At 35.6% G+C, this 15,300-nt stretch overlaps 1 protein-coding gene across 1 annotated transcript in view; it reads left to right on the top strand.

Moving 5' to 3' along the window:
- Positions 1-636: 636 nt before the first annotated feature.
- The window catches only part of CNTNAP2 (contactin associated protein 2), a 2,303,447-nt gene continuing 2,288,783 nt past the window's right edge, over positions 637-15,300 (top strand). Inside the window, exons 1-2 of the mRNA XM_078343568.1 lie at positions 637-743; positions 1,617-1,782. Of these exons, the coding sequence (XP_078199694.1) occupies positions 1,686-1,782 (97 nt within the window). The 5' untranslated portion in view covers positions 637-743; positions 1,617-1,685. The remainder of the gene's footprint in view (positions 744-1,616; positions 1,783-15,300) is intronic.

The raw sequence follows: 15,300 nt of genomic DNA, 5'->3' as shown, positions 1-15,300 counted from the left end.
ATTCATTGCATAACACTGAAAGACATGGTGACTCCTACTTAGTCCTCCACAAACCTCATCAGCTATTTAGATGACCAATCATTTTTACTGTGTCAATAAAGTCAGTGGAAGACTTGGATCTGCAGAGGCACAAGAATTCATAGACACATTCATTCTAGTCTACTTCGAGTAGACTAGATAGAAGAAAACCATATGGGGGGTTTGAGGAGCTGTGAGCTAGGAAGAAGGGCTTGATAATTATTAAAATTATCTAAATGTGAAAAGAAAATCTAAGTTTCTCTAAACATTCTTAATTCTTAGTGCTTGCAATGCCTCAGGTACCTTGAAGTAGTTACCCTGATGCCTGCTTATGTATTTCGGTTTTGTGTTTGTGTTTATGTGCGTGTTTGCCTGAATGTAGTTTCTCCTGGCAGCAGCGCGTTTGGTTTACGTGTGCATATGTATGAGTATGAATTAATTACATATTGAAAACGTGTGCATAACAGCATCTGCAATCCTCCCTCGCTGCTGCTCCAGTCAGTCGGGATGTTTAGCACCGTCACTTGGTGTTAGGACCACTCGGAAGACCTGCCTGTCGGACGCCTGATTGTGGTTCCCGGGGGGCCGGAGCTCCGGGAGCCTGTACCATCTCTATCTGAAGGGGAGGAGAGAAGGAAAAGAGAAGGCATCCGAGCGAGGGTGTTCTCCTCCCCGCAGCCGGGTGGGGGGCAGCCAGGTTTGGAGCAGGGTTCTAGGATTACACGGTAAATCCCCAACTTCAGCACCACGGACAGCACCACCTCCCGCCCTGGGAGCCGCGCGCGCTTCCTTCCTCCGCCCCCGCCCCAGCTGATGGACCCCGGTCGGTCGGCTCAGTCTCCCTTTTGCTTTCAGATGAGGCCAGGGCAGGGCAAGAGGGTTTTGACAGCCAGAGGGGTACGGTAAGGAGGAGGAAGAGGAGGCGGAGGCGGAGGAGGAGCCGAGGAGGGGAACGAGAAGGAAGAGAAGGGAGGGCTTCCCTCCTCCTTGCTCGCCGCCCGGGCTCGCAGGCGCTGGAGGCGGCGGCGTCTCCTGCTCTCCGCCGCCGCTGCCGCTGCTCGCGCTCCGCCGCTCAGGAGACGCTTCCCCGCGCCGCGCAGCGCTGAGGCCGTGCGTGCGCCCCGGGTGCGCGGCGCGCTCCCCACATACACAAGCTCTCCATGTGAGCCGACGGGCGACTGGAAAGCCCCCGAGTCACGCTGCCCCGCGGCGGAGGGAGCGCTCGCCCGCCGTGGCAACAGCAGCACCCGCGTCCCCGCAGCTCTGCCTTCCTCTTCTGCAGCCTCCGCTCTTCTGATTGCCCCCTCCCCCGTCCTTTGCTGATTTTTTTTTTTTTTCCCCGAGAAGGAGAGGGCGGGGTGGGTGTCCCTCCCCTCCTCTCACCCCTCTCCTTTGCCTTCCTGGTTTGTATTTCCTCCCCCGGCATTGCACTGGCACACAGTGCAAGAGGCAAGACCCGCAAGGAGGGAGAACGAAGGCTGAGACTCCCCTGCCGCTCCAAGCCCAGAACTGGAGCCTGGAGGGGGGTGAGGAGAGAGGAGGAAGCGGGAGGGGCTTGGCTTCCTCACGTATTTGAGGACAGCCCACCTCCCTTCCAGAACCCTACGGAGAGACGGACTGCATCTCCGCAGCGAGCTCGAGGAGCGCCGCCGGCCGGGAGGTGAAGGATGCTGGCGGCTCCGCGCGCCGGCTGCGGGGCAGCGCTCCTGCTGTGGATTGTCAGCAGCTGCCTCTGCAGAGCCTGGACGGCTCCCTCCACGTCCCGTAAGTAGCCCTGTCCTCGCTCTGCACTGGAGCAGTTTCAGTGCGGCACTGATGTTTGGCACCAGGGTATCAACTCCGAAGTGCCTTGGCAGTGCTCGCACCCTGATGTGTGTGAGTCTCCGCTGTCACACACTTGCAGCCACTGCAGTAGACAAACTCAAAACCCAGCGTTTCTGATTTGGAAGAGACGGGTTGTGACGCGGGTGTTGTTTCTGGAAAGTTGTTCCTGGTCTTGGTGATCTGCTGGCAACAGCTTGGTTAGAGAGATTGGTGTAGATGGCAGTTACTTAGGAGTTGTTTGTGCAGAGTTAATTGCATTTTGCTTAGGTAGGTCAGTGAATAAAAAGTGAAGACCATGGCAAAACCAAGTTTCTTATTTTTGTTTATGGATATAGCTTAATGATCACGGAGTTGAGGTTAACAAGAGGAGCATATTTTAAACACTTTGGGCACCTATAGAGTCTCTTTAACCTCTCCAGTTCCCTTAAAAGGTTAATGCTCCTTTAGCACTTGCTTGTTAAAATGGAAGGCAGTGAATGTAATCTTGTAACTGAAATTGCTTTAATTCCTTGATACTTTGATATCATGGATATGACTGATGCAGTACGGAACTTGGGACAGCCAGTGCAAAGCGTCGTTAATGTAGTAATGAGATTCTTAATAGAGTTTGCAGAAAAATAATTCTATTCAATATGTATATCTCTGCATTTTAATCGCGCGTGTGTGTGTATGTGTGTGTGTGTAAGATTGCCCATGTTTTCATGAGGGTTAGAAAGAAATGGAAGATTCTGGCCCATTTTCTGCATTCCTTTAGGATTGCATACCGTGCATGTAGAGAGGAAATGCATGATTGTTCCTTTGGTTTGGAAAGAGTTAAACACTAGAAAGACTGCCTATAGGAATCTTAGGATAATATTCATAAGCGCATATTTGTTTCTGAGAATAAGTAAGTTGATAAAGAATTATCATGGAGTGTAAAGAATTATCATGGAGTGTAAGAATTAGAGTGTAAAAGAAGTGTGTTTTGTTTTTGTTTTTGTTTTTTGTCCATTCAGGAAAGGAAAAGTTTAATATTTTCCAAAATTCCTCATATATGAAGTAGTCTTCTCTTTGTTTATAAGATTTGGGGTTGTATTAATGCATTTTTGTTTACATGTTAATAATGTTATTATCCTAGTGGCAACTATCAATAGGAATAGCATTGAAAAAGGACTTTATAAGTTGTGTTAGGGAATCTACTATATAATGGTATCATATGATGAACCAGTATTACTGTTTTCATGTATCTTCCTAAGTACAGTATTAGGTTTTCTTTTCTCACAATGTTTAAGGATAAGGAGATAAAATAAGTGGCAATCTAAGTTTGTAATGAACTTGAAAACATGATATAACATTTTTTATAAAAAGAGTTAAACCACAAAAAGTTAGTGTATATATTTATATCAATTTTATAAATTTAAACAGAAATTGTGGAGATACAATGCTTTCTGTTGATATTTACACAAATATGCAACTCTATCAGTGGGAAACTAGTTTGATGAAATTTGTTTCTTTTTCAAGGTCTGGTTATATAGAATTGGCTGCCACTTTTCTTGAAAAATAAACTCCTTATATGTTAAATTTCTTATATTCACTGGTTGAAGGTCCTCCTATCCAGAGTTTTTCCTGGGTTCTGTATTTCATCATTTTGTATACTTTAATTATGATGGATCAGTCTGAAACGTTTGCCATGTGTAGCAAATGGAATACTGGCAGCCATTGGGTTAATGCATTTTAAGATAGAAAAAGTTGTTATTTCAGAAATATTATCTGAGTTTTTAACTATTTAGTTAAAATCTGAAGATAGAGAACATAGAAACAATTACGTTAAAGATGGATAATAGTTATGTTTATTAAGATACATTTATTAATTTGGCTTTTATTCTCTATTTGAAAAATGTATAATGGTTTAATTAAGGTGCCTTTTTATTTCATTTGAATTTAAGCTGTGTGACCAAAATGCAAAGTTGCCCTATATTCTGGAAATGAATTAAATAATAAAAATGATACAGAACTTTATTGATTAGAATGAGCTTCATGGATTCAGTATTTTAAATATCACTTATAATTTATATTAACGAACATTTTTATTTACATTATATATAGCTCTGAAGGAGAGTATGATAGTTATATTCTTAATACTAAAAACATTCAAAGGAGAAAAAGATGAAACTACATGAATCTAAGATAATGAGCAACTCAACCAGGAGAGGTCATCACGAGACAAAAAGTAGCATGAAAATCTAAAACTATCATTTTTCTTTGATACACATTTTTAAAATGTGATGAGTATGCTAAAACTTTCTGTTCCTAAATACCTTTTTAATATGAGGGACATTACAGAAGATACTGTTAATACTTTATTTCACAACGACTCCATTTCAAATATGTATTTGCTTATGACTTTTTTTTTCTGTCAACACACATATAAAATTGCTAATTCTATGTGTTGTACAAGAAGACTAGAATAAACTTTAAAACAAAGCTGATCTCTATGGTTATGTAAAAATATGATCTAATTTCTTTGTACATAGTGAAAATGAACTACTGGTGAGCTGATAGAATGAATTGTGTATCTTCCCTTCCTGTAAATGTAGACACACGAGACACACCTGGGAAGTTTAAAGAGAACCTTTTACTCTTAGGGAGTTGCATTTATTTGAACATATTAGAAAGACCCTGACAGTGCCGTCCTAGATGATGAGGAGTTTGAGCTAGCATTTAATAAATTCACTGTTTAAAGCTAACTGAATTTTTAATTAAATAAATGATCTCCCATAAAGGTCAATTTATGTCATTTATATAGCTATTAACCTATAACTTCATTGACCATCACATTTGGGAAATGTGTTTTGAGTGGGTTCAAATATTCTCTAACAAATATGATTTTATATATGTGTATATACGCATGTATTAATACATGTGTGTAAATATATATGCATATATATATTTTATAAAAACATTTGAATTCATGTTATAAAGTATGTAGATACATATTTAACATAGTATATACTAAATATTATATGTAAAAATTGGTATATTTATATATTTTCTAACACATCATTCATGGAATTTAAGTTATTTACAAATTTATAGAGAGGTCTCTTTCAGTGCAATTATTTTAAGTAGTGCAAAAGTATTAAGCAATACTATATTAGTCTATTTTCTCTTCCTCAATTTATATACTTCCCAGAAAATGGTATATTATAAATGTAAAATATGTAAATTGATATAAAAGCAAATATTATTATAGAGACCTTGAACATAGTAATGAATTTGTCTTAATAAAAACAATTTAAATTTGAAAGGAGCTTTAGGCAAGCAAAATTCATTGGTTGATAAGTATGGTACACTGTTTACTTAATGCAAATTAATAGTATTATTATTAACTTGTTGGAAAGAAATATATAATCCTTATTTCATTATAGGCATGTATATTCATGAAATAAGAGTCATTGTTCAAATTTTACTCTTTACCATCAATGTATGGCAAAATTGGGTGAAAAAAACATTAATCCACAAATTTAATTTAGGTCTTATTAACCTTTATGTGGTTATAAACCTATATCATTTTAGATTATATCAAAGTTGTTTGGTGCATATCATACATTAAATCTTACATTTCCAATAGAGTTATGTGCCGCATAATGACGTTTCAGCCAATGATGGACCACATGTATGATGGTTGTTCCATACAATTATAATGGAGCTGTCATATATAGATATGCCATCTTTCATTTTGTATATTGTATTTTTACTGTATCTTTTCTGTGTTTAGATATGATTAGATACACAAATATGCATTGTGTGATAATTGCCTTTAGTATTCAGTATAGTAACATTCTGTACAAGTTTGTAGCCCAGAAGCAACAGAGCATAACATACAGTCTATACTATGTGTGAAGAAGGCTATGCCATCTAGGTTTGTGAGTGTGTACTCTGTAATGTCAGCACAAGGACAAAATTGCCTGGGGTACTTTTCTCAAAACATATCCCTATTGTTAGGCAATACATGATGGTATGTATTTTTTTTCTATTTTAAGTAGCAAAATCTTTCAAGTTCTATAAATTCTCTGAAATTTGACTCATTTTTCCCAATTAGTAAATTCTTTTAGACAAAAACTTAATCAAATCTCTTAAAGTTTACATAAAGCTTCTTGTCTTGTGATTCTTTTTTATGATTGAAAGAAAAGAAATGTGACATGCCTACACTTGTCTTCTCTTTTTAAGAAGTAGATTTTTGTATTTGTTGTAAATGGTATGCAGAATTAGGAGAGAATCTAGGCTCAGAAATTCTTAATTCAAATGTGTTTTCTTTAAAATATTAAACATATGGAGATCCAACTTGTGCGAGTTGTCTGTGTAGTGATTGATGTCAGTGGGATGAAGAAATAAAATATGTACTTTAAAGATTTTCCCATATCTATTCCTGATCTGAGAAGTGCTTTAGTTTATCTTTTTTCACTACTTGCAAAGTTATGAAACAGGGCATACAGTAATTTTAAGCCTCAAAACCAGTGTTGTGTGAAATAAAATAAATTTTATATTTATATCTCTACCAGTATCTGAAATTGGTTGTTATCAGTTTCGAGAGAGATGCATATTTTCAGATAAGTAGTTATCAAACACATAAGGTATATTTCTACAACCATTTAATATTGGGCTGCTGATATAAATTATATGCTTATTTTGCCATTTTAATAAGTAAGAATAGTCATACAATCGTCTGTATACAGATGTTAATTTTGAAATGAAAGCCTTGAAAAGAATACTTGTAACAGAGTGATTCATTAAAACACTGGATTTTCCCATCTCCTGGGCTCTATAGAACCTGTGAGTTTTAGTTTTGACCAGGTAAGGATGTTGGAATGTGCAGGTGCTACCTCTTTCTCCATACTAAGAGTTCCTTTGATGGGAAGAAAAGTCCACCTATGACACTTTTAGAGTCTATGTGTACAGTTCATTTATTCTTTCCTATGTTGAGTAGAATTACTTATCTGCTTGGTAACTATGGGAAAAGGACCTAGATGTGCTTAGTTCAGCCCCTCCTTTTTTTTTTCCAGGCTGCCTGCACAAAGAATAGATTCTGCTGAATGATACATGAGTAGGCTTTGCCTCAGCACTAATAGTGATAGCATGAAGAACCTTATAATGTTCAGTTTTTCCTATGGCTTGTGATTTTAATTTGAGAAATCAGGTTAATGAATCCCACTGTTATCACACATTTAAGCCTTATTCTTTTGGATCAGCAATACTTATATAAAGAATGTCATTTGCTCTCTGTGAGTTATTTTCCAGCCTAGAACTCAGGCAGGGAAGGGACTGACATTTACTGTATTCACTAAAACTACAAATATATTGATATTGCCAACAAAAAGGTTGATATTAAACTAAATGAACATGAAATAATTTCTGCACAGTTTAGAAACCAGTAAAGAATAAGACTTGTTTTTTCTATTTGATATTTAGCTGAAGATTTGGCATTACTCTGGTTAGGACTTCCAAACCCACCCATTCATTCATATTCCTACCTAGTGCTATTAGTGGTATTATTTTAGAGGGATGCTTAAATACCATTTCTTTGTCTATGGTAAATAGCATTGCCATTTAAAATACAGCCTGTTTACAAGATTTGCCAGTACACAAACAATTCTATCTTGTGCATGTAACTATTTGGTAAATTACATATGCCTTTAGTTGGTTGTTACTTCATGTTCCTTCTGTAAAATCATGGAGATGGAATGTGTTGACAATTATTCTTTCAAAAAAAAGCATTTTCACTTAGAAAACAAAGTTGATTCTTTCCTCAATTGAAAGTTTTGAAAAATATCTTGTTAAACTCTTCTTTAGTTCACTTTGGAGGTAGACTATTCATAATAACAGCTTGAAGTAACTGATTTTTTATGATGCTTCAGATTTTAAAGCCTCCCCTGATAGTAGGAAATCTAGATATAAAGATGTGGTTGTTGGCTCTGAACTTGCTTGCTGAAGATAACATATTTTTGGTATACTGTAAAAATGTTGAAAAAATACAGAGGAGCTCCTGGGGGCCATATTCTATGTTTTTCTTATGATTTAGATTTGCTTAAGATACCCTCATAAACATAAATAGTGATATATGTTTTAATGTTTTTATGTTTAGGAAAGAGGTGAAATTAGATCCTGAGAATACTTTTGCCAGGGAAAAATTCCCCAAACATATATAAGTTTTTCTTTACCTTTTCTAGTACATTCACACCCTTCTTTGTCTGCACTGGGATGGTGATCTGGGAATGTGAATCATAGGAAATGGCAGGCAATAGAGGTGTGACCTGCAAACACACTGTCAGAGTCACTAAACCTTTGTCATGTGGGATATCTAAGATGGAATTAAGTTATGTAACTTAATTCAGCAAGGATTTGCTCACCTCTATGCATTAGATGTCATATTGAAATAGTATGTTAAAAGAAAAATCTTGCCTGAACTCCTAATTTTTATTTACTGTTATAATGTCATCTATGCTATTCAATTATAGTATTATTTGAAAGGAATACATGGAAAAAAAATAATAAGCACACCATGTATTGTTAAAAAACAGTCTATTAAGTGGTGAAATACCATGATATGCCAAATAAAAGAATACCTCTAAGAAAATTCTCTTAAAATTAAAGGTGCTTCTATTTTTAATAGCAAAGGCTTGAAACCAACCCAAATGCCCGTCAGTGATAGAATGAATAAAGAAAATGTGGCATTTATATGCCCTGGAATACTATGCAGCCATAAAAAAGGAGTTCATGTCCTTTGTAGGGACATGGATGAAGCTGGAAAGCATCATTCTCAGCAAACTAACAAAGGAACAGAAAACACTGCATATTTTCACTCATAAGTGGGAGTTGAACAATGAGAACACATGGACACAGGGAGAGGAGCATCACACACCGGGGCCTGTGCAGGGGTGGGGAGAAAGGGAAGGGAGAGGATTACGACAAATACCTAATGTATATGGACTTAAAAGCTAGATAGGTGCAGCAAACCACCATGGAACATGTATATCTATGTAACAAACCTGCACATTCTGTACATGTATCCCAGAACTTAAAGTTAAAAAAAAGAGAGAGAGAAACTACAGGTGTTAATATTGTCATTTGTATATCATAGGCTTAAGTAGTTGTTTTGAACTAACAGAAAACACATAAACACATATAGATTAAATTTTAGCACAGTTAACTCAGTTTTCTAAGCAGCCACCTCTTAATAGAAACCAAATTTTTAAGTAGCATTGTAAGTATAGACTTTATATATATATCCTTTTCAAACATTGGGCAAAAATTCATAAACAGAACTGCATGAATAAATTTAACGTAATTATGTTAAAAGGTGAATTTATAGCATATTTCATTGGTCTTATTTTTTAAATTTATTAATTACATGTTAAATAACAGCCTATGATGTATTAAATTACTTAATTGCTAATAAATTCTAACTTGAAATGTAAATTTTTATGTAGTTTATTTGAAACATATTTTGGTTCAAATAAAAATATATCTGGAAAATAAAATATGAATATCAGGTTTTTAGGTTACCAAATGAATATATTAGCTTAATGCTTTTAATGCCAACCAACTGAAGAACACGAGATTCAGGTGATTTTTTTTTTCTATGTATTTGCAGCAACAATAAAACGATCGGTTCGATGCCACCATCAACACTAATGTTACTAATTCATCATGATATTTTTTCTCAATGGATCTGAATATGGTCATTGAATCTTTCTCCACACTATGTGTCAGACAACCACATATAATCCCATCAGATTTAGTATTTAAAAGAAAACTTTTTAAACTCACCACCAGCAGCTTTTCAACTAATAAAACACACTTATCAAGAGATTGAGACCAAACTGGTCAACATGGCGAAACCCCGTCTCTACTAAGAATACAAAAAAATTAGCTGGACATGGTGGCGTGTGACTGTAATCCCAGCTACTCAGGAGGCTGAGGCTGGAGAATTGCCTGAACCCAGAAGGTGGAGGTTGTGGTGAGCCAAGATCGCTCCATTGCACTCCAGCCTGGGTAGCAAGATCGAAACTTTGTCTCAAAAAACAAAAACAAAAATAAAACACTCACACTTATCATTTAAATCACTTGGTTAATGTCCTCATACCTAAAGATTATGTTAAGACGTATGCCTAACTTATAGTAGAAGAGATTATTAATGGCAGTAATGAAATTTCCAAAAATGAAATGTCATCATGCCTCATGCACTTCTGTAGTATGTGAGTTTTATTTAAATGCCTTAACGTAAGTATTTAAGTTATTAAGTTATGATTAGTTAAAAGCCAATACTAGCATAGTAAATTGTGTTTTTTTGTATGTCTGCAGTATGGAAATTAAGAATAACTATTTTATTGTGTCAATTGACAATAATAGTAATGTGTCAGAGATAAAAATGTCCCGTGATTGGGTATTTACATTGCTTCTACCATTAAGAATACAAACAAAAACAACCTTATTCAAATATTCTAGGTACGGAGGCATTTATTTTTGTAGAATTGATTCCAAAGACAGGGATGCTTGATCAAAGAGGATATATCGTTTTGGGTTAATAAACATTGCCTGATTGAGTTTCACAAATTTTGCAACAATTTACATTTTCAGCAACAATCAATGAGTGCCCTTTTCTAGAACTCCAGGCAGCAGTACATATTATACTGATAAAATGTTCTGCTTGTATTGTGTAAATAGCCAGTATTTATTGAGTTGACTTTTTATTAATTCTTTCTTCCCAGCCTTTCAAGTCAAGCACTACTCTTTATGTCTACTAGGTCATTTATTTCTTACAACAATGCTTCAGTTTGCAAATGAAAGTATCAGACACATGGAGAAGCAATTTACCTGGGCCACCAGCTTGGCCTATTCCAAGATCCTGTGCTCTTCACCATAGCACATCTGCCTGAGAGTGAATTGGTGTCTCTGTGTTCAAGTTCTCTAACTACTGAGTTTCAGCTTGCATCTGGGCAACATTTTAAGGTGTGATTGCTTGTATATAAGGGAAAAGAACATATTGGCCTAATGTTTCTACCTTATTGTTTATTTATTCCTTGATCACATTGTTATACGTTCTGGAGACTTAAAAATTACATTGGTACACAATAAGGAAATATATTTAAAATAAAGAGAGGAATACAGCTCTTTCAATGGTACCACATTATATCATAATATATAAGATGTCATTTATGTTATTCCTCTTCAGAATAAGGCACTTTTACAATGTAGTTCTATCATTTGAGTACTATTGGAATACATGTAATAGTCATGTTGTGAAAACATTTATTTAAAGCTATGTAAAAATATTTCTTAAAGTGATTTGTCAGGTATAAATAAAAGCTGTTTTTATATCAGTTCTCAGGAAATGTTGCAGTCTATAACTAAAACTGTAAATATGATTGCTCTTACTAAAGTTAAAAGATGATAATTATCATAGATGATAATCTATGAACTTAGTTTTGAGTATTCATTTCGTATAATGGCTAATCTATAAAGCTTTTTTTGAGAGTGCTGTTGAGAAAATAACCTTTTTGTCTTTTTTTTTTTTTTTTGCTTTCAGGGCAGTGGGAAAATATGTCTTTAAAATATTTGCCAGTCCTAATGCTTAAATATTTCTTGTACCCATTCCCTGCTCTCCATTCCTATCACAGCTTCTAAAGTTAAGATTTTCAGCATTTCCCTCCAGCATTAATTTAGTAGCCTCCTGGCATATCTCCCTGATTCTAATCTTTCCCCCTCTAGCTTATCATCTATATATATGCCAGAAATGCTTTCCCAAAACACAAATCTTGTTATAGTACTGCATTTCTCTAGTTCTTTCCTGCCCCTTAAATTTAGTCTCCTCCTCACACAACATTTGCACCCTAAAATCTCACCAACCATACTGAGAACTTTGCAGTTTCTCTAATGCAACCTGCTGTTTTGAATCATATTTCTCTTATGCCTTCTTACATTGTGTTTCCTCCTTTAGCTTTTCCTGTTTTATCTATGCTGATTTAGAGGAAACTCATTTTTGATCCAAACCTCAGAATCTTGGAGCAGGTTGACATAGCACCACCTCCCTGTGGCAATTGGGTCTAATCACAGGTGAAATACTAAGACACAGTAGGCAAATTCTTTGGTTTCTGGACTTATAGGGAACAGAGTAATGACAAATAATGAAAGCCACCTTCAATTATCGGATATTAGAGTGAGAGATTACCCCAAAGTGTTGACAGCAGAAGGAAGGCAAGAAATATATTCTTCAAGAATAAAACACAAATATTTTCCTCATTTTATAAATAAATGTGTGTCTGCCATAAGATAAATTTGAAACCATGTTGTGAAAGCTTACAACTTCTGCAACTCTTTTTCTACAGGATTTTATTTGAAAACATTTTCTGTACTTTCCTTAAGCCACGTGGCTGGTCACATGCCTTTAAACCCAAGCTTGACTGTTCTTTCCAGAAGATATTATCTTAAGAATTATTTGTTATCTTCATGCAAATTAAAGACATGTGTCAACAAAATAATTGTTGAATTTAACAAGTACTTTAAATAGAGTACTTAAGATGCCAGGAAATCTTGTAAATGATAACCCTTGCCTCTGAAAAACTTGATAATTATATATATTTAATGTGTAATAATCCAGCAGATGAGTTGATATTGTTGAAGTTATTATGAAATGTAAGTGAATTTAATTTCCATTTTTAATATGAAAAATATAGTTTTATAAGTATAGGTAATTATATTTGTTTATATTTTAAAATCTCTTCATCCTCACATTTGCAACTTAGTATATACACTTCTCAACCATTTTGAAGTCTTCCAGTCTAGCTAAGCCTGTTTCAAATTTTAAATTCTTCACAATGATCCCTGCAGTGATGCCCACTAAAAACAGGTCACTCTGTTTTCTATTAGTCCATAATTTGCATGAGTATAGCCTCCACTTTTTCCTTAGGTTGATAGATATTAGGGAATGGGCCGGGCGCGGTGGCTCAAGCTGTAATCCCAGCACTTTGGGAGGCCAAGGCGGGTAAATCACAAGGTCAAGAGATCGAGACCATCCTGGTCAACATGGTGAAACCCCGTCTCTACTAAAAATACAAAAAATTAGTTGGGCATGGTGGCATGTGCCTGTAATCCCAACTACTCAGGAGGCTGAGGCAGGAGAATTGCCTGAACCCAGGAGGTGGAGGTTGCGGTGAGCCGAGATCGCGCCATTGCACTCCAGCCTGGGTAACAAGAGCGAAACGCCGTCTCAAAAAAAAAAAAAGTTTATTAGGGAATGGTTGTATTAAAGGAACTAGACTTTAGTAAACATCTTCCATCATACTAGGCACTGTACTGGAAGCATTATATCATTACATAAGACTAGTCAACTCTCTGCTTGAATATTCGAAGCATAAGGATGTTCAAAACTTTAAAGCTCACAGGTTCCATTTTTATACAGTTCCTACTTTTGTCAAGTTCTCCCCTTACATTGGTGCAAGATTTACATTCTTATGATTTCCAGCCAGTAGTTCTAGTTGGGCTTCTCAGGTAATAAAAGCTTAATATTTACCCAATATTCTACTTCCATAAAATACTTGAAGACAGCATAGAATCTAATTAAATATAATTTAGTACTTAGTTTCTACTGCTTTTATAGATAACTAACAAATAACCTTGAAGACAAACACATTCCTTAAGATAAAACACTGTAATTTATATTTACTTATATCCTCTGGATTGCCCAAACATTTCTAGGTACACAACCAGTGTTAAATAAATACAATTGGAAATTGAATTGAATTGAACTGGGTTAGTTTTGTATACAAATTGTTCCTTAAAGTGCATATAGCTAGGTTATAGCAACAAATGTACATTCCTTTGTTGTGTTTTTGTAGCTGAAAACATTGTACTAAAAAGTATTATGATTGTAATATAAAATAGTTGCAACAAAGTGTAAGTAATCCTATTATTACAGAAAAAAAAAAACTGCCTTGAAACAGACATGTCTGTATGAGTCAAAACCAAAAATGAAACAAAGAAGTATTTCAGAGGACTGTTGTTTAAAAGTAATAGGACAATTACAGTTATTTTAAAGGATAGTGTATATTTATTTGCTCAATGTGAAATAAAACATTTTAAAATGTTAATTTATTATCTACTTTTTGCCCAAAGTATATTAGAAATAATACTGCAATTTGAATAGTCTGCATATTATGAGAAAATGCATAATTATATATGCAATAATCTGAGGCATTTCGTTTTACAAAGACTGTATAATCACCCCACATATCAATTTTTGGAATTTAAAATGTGTTGTTTTGGAATTGAAACAAAATTGGAGTCATGTATCTACTTTCAAAGAGAGATTTCAGAATATTGCAAATAAAAATGACATTGTTTCTTTTATCAAGTTGGCATCAATAGGGTCTTTTATCAAAAAGGCTTTTAGATCTGCTATTTTTTCATTTATATGTGTATAATTACAGTATTTAGAGGCTCTCTCATGCTGTGTTTGTTTCCATATATGGATTTTCAAATGACAGTCTCAAGCGGTAGAGCTAAAGGCAAACCATGCTAGCGACTCAAGGATTGCTTTCCTGGAGCTGCACTGTGTCAACTGCTGCCTAAGAAATGGGTAAAGAGTGATTACTCAGAAACATGCATTGAGCATTAGCATGTTTTGGAAAGATTAATCACCAGGCCTGGAACTAAAAGTATTTTCCAATTATTTTGTTTATTATCTGTTTATCAGCTTCCACATACACATTGAGTTTTCAATATTTTAGTTTAAAAAGTGCCATTTAATTCTCTCCTTCTATGAAATCACATACCCTAGTTGTACTTTCTTAATTTCAAAATTATTTTAAGTGTCCATTTTATAATATTTTATCTTAATAATTTACCTTAAAGTTCTCTTTTATCGAATAGGCATGACACAAAAGAAATTAAAATTATTGAATCATTCCAGCTAGTCCAGCGAATGATTAAGTGATTAAGCAAACCCTTTCTATTATAACATTTTAGCTAAAACCTTAAGGAAAAGCTATGCAAACAGCAGGAAAAGACGGTTGCAAGAAAAAAGGGACAACTTCACAATTCTAACATTGGCCAAGTTTGGAAGTCACTTTAATAAGAAGATATTTAGTGGGTTTGGAATTAGTCTTCTGTTAAGTGTGTATTGAGAAGAAAATTTTGAAAGAGTAAATGATCGCACTTAGCTGTGTATCAGCAAATGGGAAAGAAATTTTCACTAGTTAGAGATACAGGCAGTCAGGCTGGGCATGGTGGCTCAGGCCTGTATTCCCAGCACTTTGGGAGGCCAAGGCAGGTGGATCACAAGGTCAGGAGATGGAAACCAGCCTGGCCAACATGTGAAACTTAGTCTTAACTAAAAATGCAAAAACTTGGCTGGGCATGGTGGCACGTGCCTTTAGTCCCAGCTACTTGGGAGGCTGAGGCAGGATAATCACTTGAACCTGG

Source organism: Callithrix jacchus, chromosome 11, assembly GCF_049354715.1.
Source record: "Callithrix jacchus isolate 240 chromosome 11, calJac240_pri, whole genome shotgun sequence".
NCBI classification, from domain to species: Eukaryota; Metazoa; Chordata; class Mammalia; order Primates; family Cebidae; genus Callithrix; species Callithrix jacchus.
The sequence above is the reverse complement of the archived record's forward strand: the minus strand, read 5'-3'. Positions and strand labels throughout refer to the sequence as shown.